The sequence below is a fragment of the Platichthys flesus genome, chromosome 11 (genome assembly GCF_949316205.1).
Source record: "Platichthys flesus chromosome 11, fPlaFle2.1, whole genome shotgun sequence".
In the NCBI taxonomy this organism is placed as follows: Eukaryota; Metazoa; Chordata; class Actinopteri; order Pleuronectiformes; family Pleuronectidae; genus Platichthys; species Platichthys flesus.
In genome coordinates, this window is record NC_084955.1 from 14,297,529 (window position 1) to 14,313,509 (window position 15,981).

Sequence of the window (15,981 nt, forward strand, 5' to 3'; positions counted from 1 at the left end):
GATTTAACATGCTTTAAAAACCTATTGTTAGAGAATAACCCAGTAGTTTCCAACCTTGGCTTCTGACGCCTTACAAGAATCACAGTGTGGGACACATTTTATTTAAAATAATTCTGAAAATTCCTACAAAACCTTCTAGTTTATATTCGGTGATCAAATAAATTACATGTTGTTCACATCAACTAGCACAAGGAATAAGGGTCACTCATCACACATTAATCAAATCAAGCCTCCTGAACTTTTACTTTGAGGGTGAGCTATCTCTCTGTCCCCCTCTGGATGTCCTCGTTCAAGTTTAGGTTCTCATAGTGCCATGGCAACAGTAATTGCCTTACATCATGGTTACAGTAACAGAAAATGTGTACAGCAGAATATACTGTCAAACAATAAGCACATCAAAACAAAAATTTGGTATAGTGAGATATGACCTTTTGAAGGTGATCTATGTAGTTGTGCTGAACCATATGGGCTATTTTGCCAATTGCACTTAGAGCTCTGAGAATGTCATTTCTGTTTCGTGAAATGAGCCAAAGCAATGGAGAAAAACTGTAATATAGTAGAGTAATTGATTGAAATAAAAATACCTGGTGTTTCATTAAATATTGTTTTCTAATGTTTGATACAGACCTATATTGCAGACTGCATTGTAATAATGTAGTAATTATATTTTAAGGGTTTCTACGTTTTTTTTAAAGGTATTACATTATTATGTATTCTGCTTTTAAATATATAATAAACAAATAAGTTGTGGGTGTTTAATTATATATAAATATATGTATTTGTATGTGTATATAAAAATATATATATATATATGTGGAAATATTAAGGACTTGTCGTTTTTTTCAGTCGAGTGGGATTCCCGAGGTCTTTTGCCGGATATGACGTACGTTTATTATTCCAGGAAGTGGACCGGGGAATTCACTGAACTGCGTCAACAATTGTTTTCATGATACACTCGGATTTCAGCGTCTGTTCAACATGTCAACGAGGTACGTTTAAGTCTAGTTGTATAACTATTCCCGTTCAAATCGTTTGTCAAGAGTTTTCATAAGATACATCGACGGATCGTCTGCGTCGCTAACTGCTCGCGTTAGCTAACCTTGTCCTCCACTTTACAGCTCTGCCGTGTTGCTCTGTTTTCCTTGAGGGCGTGGGGACACTATCAACTATAATTACTGCACTGTTTACTTTGTAAAGTGAATATTTAACTCGGGACACATTTCTTCTGAGCACGTATAGGCGTGCACTGGTTTTAACCCGTGTTGTTGTCCTGTAAAGTATGGTGCTAACGCTAGCTAGTTAGCAGTGATAACTATTATCACATTAGGCCTCGTCGCGTAGTTGGCAGTCGTCGGTTTTAGCCACCAATACAGTGGACCTTAGTCAACACACAATTCCGGTTGATAACGTCTGTGTCAACTCTATTCGACAATATTGTTCGGAGATCTCGGTCCTCATCAGAGGAAATGCTTAGGCTGTCCCGGGCCTAATTACGTAGCTCAAAATTAAATCAGCTGAGGCCCAATGGGAAAATCCAACCTGATGTACAGCTCCTGTTAGTCACATGGCCTGGCAGTGTCAGGTTTAAGTAAATTGTATAGAGAAAATATTTTTTCTCTGCTGTCATTTAAATCAATTTATAAACAGTGGCTCTGGGGAAGTAAAGATTCCAGACAGGGAAAGTTGATGGACCTGTCCTGGTCTCCCCTAACGACGTTGACAGTTACTGTGGGTGATATACCATTATTTTAGAATATAGGACAAGATGGTGAACATCCCATGTACGTCTCAAGTTCGTCTGCACAATATAAGATAGTCCTTTGTTACTTAGTCTGCTGGTATGAGCTATGTGCTTTTTATAGACTGCATGGTGTCTTTTACTTTAAAGGTCCCGAATGTTTCTATAGTGACCCTTAATAGACAAACCAAACACTGGCTCTTGAGAGTTTGTTTTTATTGGAAGAGGAGGATTCTGCTTCAATTTTAAACTATGAAAATACTGATATGATCATAAAGTTACCTTTATTCTCTGTAGCCATTGTTTCTGTGGGGCGCTCACTGCAGCACTAGCTTGTGTCAATATTTACTGAAGCTAAGTTTTTATCAGTCTGCCAGTTCGTCAGCCCACATCTCTCAATTACAATATAAGTCATGATGTTTTGTTAAGTCAACCTTTATTCAAACAACGCGGACAACAGTCTGGACAAGCCCCGTCACCTCCACGGGTTGTGACTGGATAACGATGCTATGAGCTATTTGTCCTAAACACCCACAGTGCCTGAAAGGGTGTGTTTGATCGATTGTTCACATCCTGGCCAAATTGGTGGACTCCCTCACTATTCAAGATGTCATCTGGCAAAGACGGACACTTACAATGACAATGATGATGATGATAATAAATTAAATAATACATTTTAATAATAATAAGTATTATTATAAAATACTTTGATGATATAACTATTTACCTAATTGTTGCGAGTGTAAGGGAATGATTTGAATGAATTTTACTGTAAGTGTTACAATATATGATTCTCATAGTTTTGAAATACTGGGAAAAGTATTTTTTCATATCTTGGCTGCAGGGTCAGTAAAAATACACACGGGGCCAGCAAAATTCAGATCCATTGGCCAATTGGGTGAATGGGGATCATTTTATGTTGGACACTGTCTGCATATGAAGTGGTCAAACGAGCTGCCATACTAGGTTAAAGCTACATAAGATCCTAGAAATATAGTTGTCACTGACTCAAATAAGAAGCAATCTCACCCATAATAATAGTCATAATGTGTCATTGAACAGATGTAATACAAGCGTAAGAGCAAATATGATGTCAGTGAGTCCACATACAACAACTACGTAAGCAGAAATTATACTCCAACAGGACTGTTCTGAGAAAGCAGCGGGTAGCTAGCAGCCACTAGCTCAGAAATGCACAAAGCTATCCTCTACCCTGAGACACATAATACCTGGTGTAAATGTCACCAGACCAAAATAGATAAGATATACGACCTGGATATAAAACGCATGCCAGTGCCAGGTGTATAAAGCTGTGAATAAATATCAGTTTTACTTTCTAATCCTAGTAAAACAAAAGTAATCAGAGAGATAAAATACATTACTTCTGCTTTATTAGTGAAATTGGTACATAGTGTCTACACAGCCATGGACAGGTTATTTCTCTGTCTTCAGACTTTGTTAAATAAATACATCTCATGAACCTGGCCGATTATGTGACCACTGAAAGCTGTGAGTGGCATAACACAGGTACTAATAGTGTATATTGTTTCAGATGAATTCATGTTGTAGATATGGTGCTACTTACACTTTGCCGGTCATTTGAGAAAAAGTTTTCTGGCCACAAACTTGGACTTTATTTTTTCCAAAATTGTGACACACTCTGAAGACATGTCAACTGATCTTGTGATAACTGGGAAATTAACATTTGTCCACAAGAAAAAAGACCTCAACCCTTTCTGCTTTCAAATTGTACCACCTGCGATCTTACATTAGCAGACATCTGTTTACTGTACATGTTATATAATTAAACAATTTAAATAGATTTTAAATGGTCAGTCTAGCAAAAAGAGGATGTGTTCTTATGAAAACATATGATTCATACTGCTTTCACTATAAACTAGACAACTGACAGTATATATAACATTTTTATAATGCAATAATTATAGGAATGTCAGAATTAATTCACCTTCCTTGAATAACCAGTTTCTCTTGGAGTGCTATTTTACTTTCTCAGGTTATTGTTTTTTCTAATGATATATTTTGTTTCCTGTCTATTTCTGTGCAGCCACTACTGAGTGATTTATGGAACTGTTCCTGGACGGAACTTTATTAAGCAACAACATGGACACGTCAAACTTTGCCCACGTCATCTTCCAGAATGTGGGGAAGAGTTACCTGCCCCATGCTGCACTGGAGTGTCACTATACCCTGACACAGTTCATCAGACCACATCCAAAGGACTGGGTTGGCATATTCAAGGTGAATATCTCTCTACAAAAGTATAAGAAAACAAAATAAATGTTAATGTGGAGCAAGGAGATCTTCACTATCTTAGTGACTTAACAGTGCCATGATTTTATAAAAGTGTGGACAAAGTTATGAAATCGTGAGTGAAACATTGTCGTGTTTTCCTGAAAAATAAACTTGGCAGAGTCAATGGAGCATTTCGACCCCCACCACACACTTGAATGGTCCACATGGATCTTGTTATAGGAGCACTTTAAACCAAATACAGTGGCAGTCATTTATTTGAGCCTCATCTGTAGTGAATCTTGGATTTATGAAGAAACGTGTTGCTCCAAGTCTATTTAGACCAACGAGACCAGAAATGTGATGAAAACTGGGATAAAATCACTCTAGATCAAAAAAGTGTTTGTTGTGGTTGCAATGGTTCCTGTTTACTCACATGCTGGAAGTCAGAAATACCCTGTGATCATGCACTTATGGTAACTTACAGTAATACATTTGAGTCAGCCATGAGGAATTGACAGTTTCCACATCTCTACGTCAGAGATTTAAGTCGTTAATGTCTTTGTATAAGTTATTACTTACTAACTTACTCAGTCTGAATATTCAGATATTTTGTAGATTTTAGAGGTGCATAAATTTAAGTTTTTTTTGCCAAGCTTAAAGAGAAATAAAGTCATGTCAGGCTAATGTCTGTAGGCTGTTTAAATCCTGAAGTGAGCGCTCTGTTATGGCTGGATACCACATCACATTGTGTTCATCCTCAAGGTAGGCAGCAACTTGCTGTGCAGATCCTACTGAATTCTTCAACCTCTAAAACACAGAACTGAGCTGGAAGAGGCCGGCAGGGTCGTAAATCCTGTGAATGTTCCTGGCGGCGCTGACAGATGAAACATTCCCTGCCAAGTTCTTGTGTTTGCATGCACAGAGATACCTGGATATGCTGAGCACCGGCGTCAACTCTTTTATGCACATTTAGTCACTATTGGTTCACAGTTTATGGAGCAGCTTCTGCTTTAGATAATTGCCTTTGTCAAAGAAAATATCCATTTGAAGAGTATGACTACATTGAGATTAATTACTTTCAGATTCTTGCTTTTTCCCCACGTCAGCCTAAAACTATTTACAAAGGCGTGAATGACACACTCTAACTTGGCAAGTCAATCAAAACGATACTGATAAATGGATGGGAGGCAGGTTTTTATTAGCTCATGGACAGAAGCCGCCTTTGGCCCCTTGATGCTAGAACAGTCATCATGCTGCCTGATGAGAGCTGCTCTTAGCTTCAAAGAGGAAAGTTGTTGGAAGACGTTGCCACAGTGGCCCAGGACAAACTGAGAACCGCATTGTAATTAACCTTTCTCCGAGCTCAGCCATTCTGTGTGATTCACGGGCAACTTGCCTCCTGAATTTACAGTCTGACTGACAAGCCATTACCTCCTCCAGCAACATGGCCACCAGCTCCTGTTAGTGTTTCAGCAGAAGTGTGACATTTCAGGAATGATGGCGGATTGTTTTATTGAGATCAAAATGCATTTTGCTTTGCTCAACGTATCATTTTGTAACTGTTTGTATGATTGTAGGGTTGGAGGTGTTGTTGTTTGAGGCCGTTGTTTTTTTCCCCTCTACCCCACTTTCCTCCTATACTCCCATTTGTTCACATTGCAGACCAGGCTGAGGTAAGTGAAAGAGTTCCTCTCAGAGCTTTCACCCACCACCATCTCTGCAGCTCTAATGAGTGGACTGGTGAACACTGGCCCTCAGTAATGACACTCACTAACTAGGTGCATGTTTTAATTGCTTCCTGTTCTTTACGGCTGGAGGCTGGAAAAGCACCGGTAACAATTGGGGGTTTCGGAGCACCAGGGCCTTCTATCTCTGGCTCTGATGAACACTTGCGATATTGTAGCTGCAGGCTGTTTGTACACAGGTGAGAGAATAAACTGTCCGGATTTCTTTCGCCAAAGAAAAAAAATCCTGTGTACATCAAAAGCAACATCTGTCGCAAGGGTATAAATTTAAACATGATCTGTTGGCACGAATTTTTAAATTATAATTCCGGCAAAACTTTGATAGTCACATCACACAACTTTAGTCTATGTTTTGTGGTGCAGGCTGTGGTAATGGGGTAGTTTTGTCGGGCTTGTTGTGGATGCATGTGTGTGCCTGTGTGTGTGTGTGTGTGTGTGTGTGTGCACACTGAAAGCCAGCCCACTCAATGTGACTCTGATTTTCTTTGACAGTTTTATGGCACCGGGTTGAAGTTATGGATGTATATTCTGGACTCCCTCCTCATCAGCCATCAGTTAACAACACATAAAATACATATAATTACATTTTGGTTTCAATTTTCAAGTTGCCTATGTATAAAATTTTCACCTATTTCCCTCTTCCGGTTAGAAGTGAGTTGTAGCTACATTTCCACAGAGAGGCTTGTTCATGACAGGGGCTGGATGGTGGCACATGGTGACCAGGAGTCTGAGTGGTTGGCAGAAATGATCGTTAGTCCCCTTAGACATGAAATTGCGTTATCCTAACTTAGATGAAAAACCTCATGATTACTGGAATAAAGCCGTCGGAGATATTTTGGAGGTGGATGTGTATGGAGCCTGTTAATCCTCCATTGTTATTATCATACACTGATGTGGTGAGAACGCCTGGTATAATTGAGTCCCCACTATGTCTCACAGGTCGGTTGGAGCACAGCGAGGGACTATTACACATTCTTGTGGTCCCCTCTTCCTGAGAACTACGTGGAGGGCACCGCAGTCAACAGAACAGTGGTCTTTCAGGGTAAGGCCATGCCAAAGTTTTATATAAATTTGACACCTTTAAAAAAACACATATCAGAGGGCTGTTCAGGGGATTGTTAAAACTTTTAATACCAAATCAGTGAATGGAGTTAAATGAGAAACTTAACCCACAAATCTCTGTTCTGTTGTGAAAGACAGTTTAGTTAGGTGTTGTTGAAACTTTTATACCGTTTTTTATTAAGCAATTGAAACTGTCACAAATGCGGGAAAGACATGTCTCGCTTTTTAGATTCACACCCACAACATCACTTGTGTAGTTTTTTCTTCCAGACCTCTGAACAACTACGGCAATACAGTGTCTGCACTTTGTACCATTTCATCTCCACATATTATGCTGAAGTTATATAGGCATTTTGTGGTAACTGTGAAGTTTCAATGAAATTTAGGTCTGAGATGCATTTAGAGTTGTTGACAAGCATCTTTTTCTCGCCCGCACACTGAGTTCACTGGGTGTCATTTGCCCCCAGGATATTATGTGCCAAATGACGACAGCGAGTTCTACCAGTTCTGCTACGTGACCTACAAAGGTGAGATCCGTGGAGCCAGCACGCCATTCCTGTTTCGGGCCAGCAGCCCCACAGACGACGAACTGCTGACTGAGGAGGATGATTGCAACTCTGACATCCTGGTGGTCACCACCAAGGCTGGCTTCCTCGAGGTAGCGTGTTCCTCAGCACAGCAGCTTAATACATCCTTGTATACAAGTGTTTGTTGGCTGAAAGTGAAGTACTAAGTTATCATGTAAATGGCGCTTGAACCTTGAAATATTTATATTTCTGTGCAGAAAAAGGTGGAAGAAGCCCAGAGAGAGAAAGAGGAGCTGGTCAAAAATATAGCCTTGCTGCAGCATGAGAAGGAGCAGCTGGAGGCTGAGAAGGAGAGTCTGCAACTAGAGTTTGAGCAGGAGAGAGATACGTGTGTCCAGCTGAGAAGAGAGAACCAAGTAAGCAAAGAGATCCTGCAGTAAGGAGGAAAAAGGTCATGTTTGTTGTTATGTAAATATTGCTGAACTGGAAAATGAAACCAAATGCCTGGTTCCTTTTTGTTAAGTTTTATGAATTTTTACTTTAATTTAGCTGCAGATGCTAAAATAATGAATAGTTATTTTGAGTTCAGCTTTATATTTGGCCAACTAGTCTTTTAGCACCCCCTAGCGAAAGACTGCAAATATGCAGAGCTCTTCAAACTCCTGATCCACTAAAGGCATAAATAACACTCTTGACAGATATGAATGTCTGTATTATCAAAGCTGTAATTCAGCTTTTTATTGCACAACATTAAGTTTTAAAAGCAGTGTCGGTAGTAATTCATATTGCTGTCTTCACGGTTTGAAACGCCTCCCCGATTAAAACATGATTACGGAATTTGTGGCTGTTAATTTTATTACTATACTTTTATATGATATTTTTATGTGCTGTGAATATGAAGATTCCAAAATCCAACGTATAAACAAACTGTTAAAATATAATTTCCTATTGGCTTTTTTGATGTCATCTTATATTAAAAACGCCACGTTGATGCATAATGTTTATTTTGATTTAGATTCAACTTTCAAAGACAATAAACTTTTATGATTCATGCACATTTTCCACAAGCTTAGAGTCAATGAAAGAGATAGAAGGTGATATACTAGGACTATATACAAGCATTTTTGTGCCATGTTAGTTTTTAACCTAGATTTAATTAGCTCTTCAAATGGAGTAGATTTATTTCCTCTACGAATGAGAGTGATCATACTCCTCATGAGATCATGTCGATTAACAAACCTCTGTATTTTATTTGGTCCCAATTCTATTTAGACTTTTATTCCATTTTTTTCCAACATTATATTTTATCGTCTCATAGGAGGTGCAGAATTCTTCCCAGGCCCTGCAAGAGGAGAAAGAGGAGGTCAAGAGGAGACTGGAGGAAGCCACAGCCAAAGTAATACAGCTGGAGGACGATCTGATTGGAGTCACTCAGAAGGGCCTACAAAAGGAAACTGAGCTGGACAGGTGAGTTCAGGGCAGATGTCACACATTCACTGATTTGCTGGTTTTGTTATCTGTTCATGTACATATAATAATATGAACCCTGATTGATCAGCCAACTGGTAGGAACGTATACATTGTGATGTGATACAATTGGTGACTAACACTATTTAACCCTTTCTTAGTCTCAAAGACAGAGTGAAGAAACTTACAGCGGAGAAGGAGGCACTTGATTCTCATCTCAAGAATGAGAAAGATGAGAAGGAACTCTACAAGGTAAAGTACTACAAGTAGTAATTAATTAAATTGTGTCATCACATAAAAATTAATGTATTTAGTTTATAATATTGATCTTTTATGGCTTAATACATGAGCTTGTTAACAGAGCTTTCCTGCTGCTTGCTATTTATTTCCTATTTATATGTTTATTTATATGTCTTCACTGTATTTTTCTCATCAACTATATTCAACCAATCAATCAGTGTATGATCCTTTGGTCACAGTGGAGGTTTTCAAGATTTACCTTTGTCCTTTTTTTTCTATGCTACATACAGAAAGAGCAATTCAAGATTCAATAATTTGATTGTTTATTTATGTATAAATTCCCATAATACGTCTAAACTAAACAAATGGGGAACAGCACACTTCATTCAAATGCAACGTAGTTGTAGTTGAAAATGCAACATAGTGTTTTAAAAGGAAAACACATTCCATTAACGTGTAATACAGTTTATGTGGGTGTAATTGTCAGTTGTTAAAGCGGATGTGGGTGGAATCTGTTGAACATTGTGCTGGCTTCAGCTGAAAAGCTTATTTACCTCTTCACTGGAAAACTGATTGTGAGATGGGGGAGGGGGTCATCATTGTTGCTGGAGGCTGACAGTAAATCAGGGAGGGGATTCTGTCTGTGTTGTGACGGTTCAGTTACCTAATCAGGATATGAGACCGTTAGTTCCGATGCCTTCAGTGGTCCCCCCTGTAGAAGGTGTTAACAGCTGGGATGGGGAGACTTGCCCTTTTTCGGTTTCTGGAGGGAGCTGATGTTGAGCTTTTTTTAAATAGTTGCGGTCAGCTCATCCTCCAGGTGCGCTCTCAGAAGCTGGAGGTCGCTGACCCTCTCCACAGCAGTGCCATCGTAGTGAGTGGTATATGATGGTGCACGCCGACCCTCCTGACATCAACCAGTCACCATCTCTTTTGTTTAGATGAGGTACGCGCTCTACTGAATAGTTTTGTCATATTGGAGACCTGAAAATTAGAGGTCCAGTTCATCGACACTTCCGGTTTCTATCCTGTTTTTTCCACATTTCCCGGGTGAGAAAACTTTGGCTTTTCCTCCCCAATCATTTAGGCTAAACAGGGCATGCGTTTTTCTGTTCTTTTTCGGGTCCATCTGGTGTTTCTACCTCTTTGTTGTGGTGGGCACCACACAGGAACTGGGAGTGCCACACACTGCACTGTTGCCACGTAAATGGAGCTAAAAACCCATTCCTAATTTTACTTGCACCATCACACTGGGGTCGTTGCACAAGGAAAACTTTATAGGCCTAGTTCAATCTCTGTTTTGTAATTGAGGTCATGCAACATTTGTTTTAACAGTCATATGCTCTTCGGTACATGATTGTGATTAGTGTTGTATAAAGGAGGCAAAAGGCAACGACTTAATACGTTGTAACTTCTCATGTTTTATAACCTTGTCTGTGTTGTGTGTGTTTGTGGCACCATGTGTTTTCAAATGTGTTTGTGCACACCAGATTCACCTGAAAAACCGGGAGCTGGAGAACACCAAGCTGAGTGCAGAGCTACAAATGCTGAAGTCTGTGGACGTAAACAAGGAAAACACCATTGCCCAGTTTAAAGATGAGGTGGGACGACTGCAGACGTGCCTCACTGAGAAGGAGAAGCAGTACAGAGAGATCCTGGCCAAAGTTTCTCCCCTGGTACAAAGAATTTTGTTTTTAAAAGTTAAAAAAAGTCACAGCGCCTTGGTAGATTTGCCATATGCTGCATTTAATTAGACACATTCTTCCATCATATGATAATTTAAAGATAAAGGAAAATTGTGAAAATAAGAAAGGGTAATCAAAAAGATGTCTGTGTGTGGCAGGGAGATATGAAGGCCCTGAAGGAGCAGCTGCGGCAGAAGGAAGAACAGATCCAGGCCAACCAGCAGCAGTCCTCGCTGTTATCCGCTGAGTTGCGGGATGCCTCTCGGACTCGGGACCGCACCATGTCGGAACTCTACCACATGAAGCTGGAGGCCGATGCCCTTCGCCAGGCCAAGACTGAAGCTCAGGCCCAGTGTGTCCTCCTGGAGCGCCTGGTGGACCAGATGAAGACAGAGGCCAAGCAGGAAGCAGTAAGGATGACAGCCAGTTCACATATCAGGCTTCCTTCATTGAGTTAGCTTATGTGCTTTTTTTTTTTATATCTAGTTGTAATGAGAAAAAGTATAACAATGATTTTGATCACATTTAAAAAAAAAAAACATTTGAATTTGATCGATGTTTGAAAAATATTTCCAAAAGTACTATCAAATCATTTGAGATAATAGAAGTAATATATGATGTTTAATTAGATTTAAAATATATATCAAAGTTATCTTACTCATTGTTTGACTGCAAAACAACTTTATAAAAGAGTGTATGGTATATTTTGGTGTATGAGTAAGTTATGGGAATATAAACAAAATGACGGAAAAGGGAAAATCCACTGGGGACTTTACAGCTTCTGTTCTTAGGTCTGACCTGACCAACATCCTCCCCTGATCAGTTCAGTGTCTGTCCACGACCGCAGCTTCTTTCCCTGTGTATTTATTTGACTCTTGTAAATGTTAATACACGTTAGACAATTAAGACATTGTAGATTATTTCTCATGAAAGGTTAATAAGGGTTCCCTTTTATATACTGCATCTCTATATCTTCATGCAGCTGTTCGATCCCTGTGTTTTGAAATCTCTAATGTGCCCTGTTGTGATGTTTTTGTCACAAGGCCGAAGACGAGGCTGCCGCAGACCCAGCTGTTTTGGCGGAGCTGCAGAGAGAGGTGGAGGACCTGAAGATGCGGCTGCACATGGCTGCTGAACACTACAAGGAGAAATACAAGGAATGTCAGAGAATGCAAAAACAAGTGCTTAAGCTCTCTGAACCGCAAGGGGTAGGTCCCACCAAATACCGGATGACAAACTGTATACATGCCCCTAGGAGCATGCCTCAGATTCCTGCAGCTCTATGCCTGCCTGTCACACTAAATATACTAAAGGGTTTCACAAGTTTCTTAGAAAACTCCTTTGTTTGTCTGAGCCATTTCTATGTCTCCCTTGTTTATTTGTTTTTGTGTGAAGGAGGTGAAGAGATGCTCAGCACAGGAAGTCACAGCAATCCCTTTATCAGTGAGTCCAGACACATCAGTGCCAGGTATTTATATTTTTTTATCGAACCGTGCTAACCTGTAAGCCGAAACTGTAAACCCTTAACAAATGATGTTATATAGGTTTATCAACAGTGTAATTTCGTAGGTGACTGCCTTGAATTGCCTATTTCATATTAGAAATCAGCCAATAGTTGTCTGACTTGTCCTCACCCAGGGAGTCCAGGCTCGGCTGATCCTATGCTGGAAGCCATCATCCAGGAGAAGCTCAAAGGCTTCAGCAGGGAGGCGTCCGACAGAAATGACAAGTACAGAAAATGCAAGCAGCTGCTGATGGTAAGAAAATACAATTTTTTCTATCCTGTTCCTTTCACATATATCAGAATTAGACCATGTAACCGTGGTGTGAAGGACTTGTGTCGTACAAAGGTATGAAACCGTGTGATTGCTCTTCAGGAGGAGAAGGATCGTAGCTGCATGTTTGCTGATGAGCTGGCCAAAATGGAGGTGAAATTCAAGGAGCAGCTGAAGACCAATGAAAACCTGAAGCTGCAGCTGGCGGCAGAGGAAGATCGCTACAAGGTTGGTGAAGCCGGAGAATGGCCGCCGGTGACGCTGTGCTGTCTTTGAAGCAGGACCGTTTCTGGACTTGTGTGTTTTTACCTCTGTGTACTGCTGGTGAAGCTCAGGGACTAAGCTTTGATGCTATCTCTTCCCCTGAACACAGTCCCTCTGACAGTGTTGTTTATGAGCAGGCCGATCTGTGAGACCACGTTTTACTGCTGTTTATGTCGGGCTCCGGTGACGAGCAACGCTTGGCTCGGAGGAGTCCTCTCCAGTTGCCTGGCTAATGCTGTGCTTGGATCAGATCTGGGCAGATATTTGCTTAGTGTCTGGGGGGAATTTAAACAGGTTGTTTGTCTTTGAGCAGCTCTGTACGTAAATCTGTCCTCAGCAAAGGGAAGCCTTTTATGGCTATGATCAATTAATGTCATGAACTAAGGTCTGACTGTACTATAGTGATGCACAATTCAATCAGCATCTTATGTCAAAGTTTGAGAATAAACAATAGCCCCATTTACACAACCAGGAATGTAGTACCTCTATAGCACCTATAGGGTTTTGTATAAATGGTACGTAGTCACTTCTCTGATTCAAGAATGCTGGCCACGGCAATATGTCAAGAAAGACGGCATCCTAATGGCCGTGCAGCAGGATCTCTGCCAGAGTCTCTGATTCTGTGTCTCTTGTTTACCTCAGGGCCAGGTTGCCGAGAAGGGACGGGAGCTGAAGGACCTGAAGGACACCCTTGCACTTGTTGTGAAGGAGAAGGAAAAACTGGAAGGGCTCATCTATCTTCCCCAACGCAATCGGGTCTGTTTTTAATATGCCTCTAATTGTAGAAGCAAAGTAAATGAGTTCTTATTTTCCATTCCATTACTTTGGACCACAGCGAGGTCCTCGCTGACCTAAAATATTGCTTGGAGGTAATGCAGTTACAGCTAAGAGGAGCAGAATGACCCAATTTGAGGTTTAGACTATAAATTAAATTGGCGTCTGCAACTAACATCAATAAAACACAGCGTTCTTTTCCCTTTGAAAGCGAGAAGAGTTTCTTTTTTTGATGAAGGCACTAATTAAACTGTTTGTGTGTGAGTGCAAGAGAAAAGCAAGAGCTGCTGTGTGACGTCAGCAGTGATTTATTGCTCAGCCCGACAGACTGGGAGGCATCGAGGGATGAAAACGGATATGTAGCTCCTCAGAGAATATGTTGCCTGTGGTGGCATATATTTATATATATATATATATATATATATATACACACACACAAACTAACGTATATCTGTGTTATAAAATTGCGCTGCACCCTCCCACAGGAGCTCCAGAAGGCTAGCTCCAGCAGGAAGGGAGATCAGGGGGTCAGTGAGAAAACCAGCTTGGAGAGCAACCAGCCCAGCGTGCCTTTATTCCTGCAGTACCCGGTCCCTTACACCCAGGACGCCCCCACCCCTCTGCTGGTCTCCCAGAGCCCCAGCAAGCTGCAGTTTGGGAACCCTTACTCCGCCTCAGACTCAAAAGGTTGGTTCTCCATTCAGCTGGCAGCGTAAACACCAACAATTGCAGAAATGATTGACTTGTCTCCACAGCCCCTGACTGTGTCTGAATTCTCCCCCTGCAGATGAGGCGAATGAGGAGTTCTCAGATGACCAGCTGCTGAGGCTGCCCCCGGTGGGCCCGCCCTCCTGGGACAGCAATGTGGTGTGTATCCAACCAACCCGCAACCACAGCCGGCCAGAGGGCCACGAGGAGCCCGAGGAAAAGCAACACAACAACAACAATGTGAGCCTCTCTCTCTCTCTCTCTCTCTCTCTCATGTGTAGTGTACAGCTAAAGGCTATTCTCAGAATATCAGTGGATTGACTATTTTATGTCACTTTTCTCAGGGTAACACCAACGAACAGCCCGCTGCAACTGAGCCTCACAGCCCCTTTGTGAGCGAAGCACAACCAGCCTTCTGCTTTGATCCCAGGTAACGCAGCCTCACATGCCTTCACTCTCATAAATGTCGTCCACGTTTGCTGCACCCTACAGTTTTCCAAACCGGCGCATTGTTACATGTGTCAAGTGTTTGTTCTGCTGCACAGTTGGCATTAGCGGAGCAGCAGGCCACCCACGTCGCATCACACAGATGCCATTTATTAGCCCGTGCTCCTGGTTTGCCCACATCATCACTCGACTCTGCGTGTTTACCCGAGCTTTCTTCCCTCTGCCTCCGTCCTCCTCTCCTTTCTCTCCGCGCGCAGCATGGACATGAAGCGGTGTCCGCTCTGCGAGGTCATCTTCCCGCCCAACTACGACCAGAGCAAGTTCGAGGCGCACGTGGAGAGCCACTGGAAAATCTGCCCGATGTGCAGCGAGCAGTTCCCGCTGGACTGCGACCAGAAGGTGTTTGAGAATCACGTGCTCACCCACTTCGACGGCCACACGCTCAACTTCGACTAGAGAAACGGAAAAAATCTGCACATTCAGCTCTGCCTACTTCCTGTCAACCACTGAAATAAATCCTTCTGCACTCTTTTCTGCATGTAATGGTGTGAAGATCCAGTCTTTAGGACTGTAATGACTTTTCGCTTTGTTACTTCAACTTAGAAACGATTTGAAGTGATGTGACATTTTAAAATGACATTTTGATTCAGTGTACATTGCAGGGCTACGAAATCTGTTTTTTATGGGTGTAAGATTTCCCTTCATTTGGATTAGGAGGATAACAAAGGGGAATAAGACTGTTCTGTACGTATATATAACTATATATAGTGACTATAAATTGACTCGGCTGTCACAGACTATAGGATGTAATGAATCAGGGAAAGAGATAAGTGTTTACCAAACTTACATTTAAAAACATCAAACCAAATGCTCCCCCTTTCCCCTTCAACATCCCTGTACAAGTCATCTGCTCAGTCTGTTTAGCCTTGGTGCACTATATGCAGTCAGGGAGAGCTCTTCAGTAATAACATCAAGACATGATTATAAAGTATATCGTCAGATCATCTATTTTAGAATAATTAAAGCCAATTATATTGTGAAAGCCTTGATTCTGTGTCTATATTGCTTTGTTTTGTTAGGTTTCCTTTAGTTCTGATTTTATGTGTGTCTCAACCCGTAAGAACCTTCATATCATTAGCTGATCAGTGCATGCTGAGCTTCTGTTGAAGTTCCCTCTTTTCTTTCTTCTCTTTTACAGTTAAATTATTTTATTCATAGTAATGTTTCCTTTGTTAAGTGAGTTCCTTGTATCTGATATGTACTAATAAAGACTGTTTGAAACGGAGCCGCCGACTT

At 41.1% G+C, this 15,981-nt stretch overlaps 1 protein-coding gene across 1 annotated transcript; it reads left to right on the top strand.

Moving 5' to 3' along the window:
* Positions 1-888: 888 nt before the first annotated feature.
* Positions 889-15,970, top strand: tax1bp1b (Tax1 (human T-cell leukemia virus type I) binding protein 1b). The gene is made up of 18 exons (XM_062398563.1): positions 889-989; positions 3,804-3,997; positions 6,676-6,778; positions 7,266-7,456; positions 7,583-7,741; positions 8,644-8,792; positions 8,954-9,044; positions 10,523-10,708; positions 10,876-11,127; positions 11,761-11,925; positions 12,113-12,185; positions 12,356-12,474; positions 12,595-12,720; positions 13,399-13,512; positions 14,016-14,217; positions 14,318-14,478; positions 14,583-14,668; positions 14,943-15,970. Exons 2-18 carry the CDS (start codon positions 3,821-3,823, stop codon positions 15,139-15,141), a joined length of 2,553 nt encoding a protein of 850 aa, XP_062254547.1. The 5' UTR covers positions 889-989; positions 3,804-3,820; the 3' UTR covers positions 15,142-15,970.
* Positions 15,971-15,981: the final 11 nt, after the last annotated feature.

What these genes read in the sequence shown, in the direction of transcription:
- tax1bp1b (XM_062398563.1), top strand. Translation starts at nt 3,821, where the DNA reads ATGGAACTGTTCCTGGACGGAACTTTATTAAGCAACAACATGGACACG. An exon ending in AAGGAAACTGAGCTGGACAG is followed by an intron (nt 8,793 to 8,953) that starts GTGAGTTCAGGG and finishes ACCCTTTCTTAG; the next exon opens with TCTCAAAGACAGAGTGAAGA. An exon ending in CTCCGCCTCAGACTCAAAAG is followed by an intron (nt 14,218 to 14,317) that starts GTTGGTTCTCCA and finishes CTCCCCCTGCAG; the next exon opens with ATGAGGCGAATGAGGAGTTC.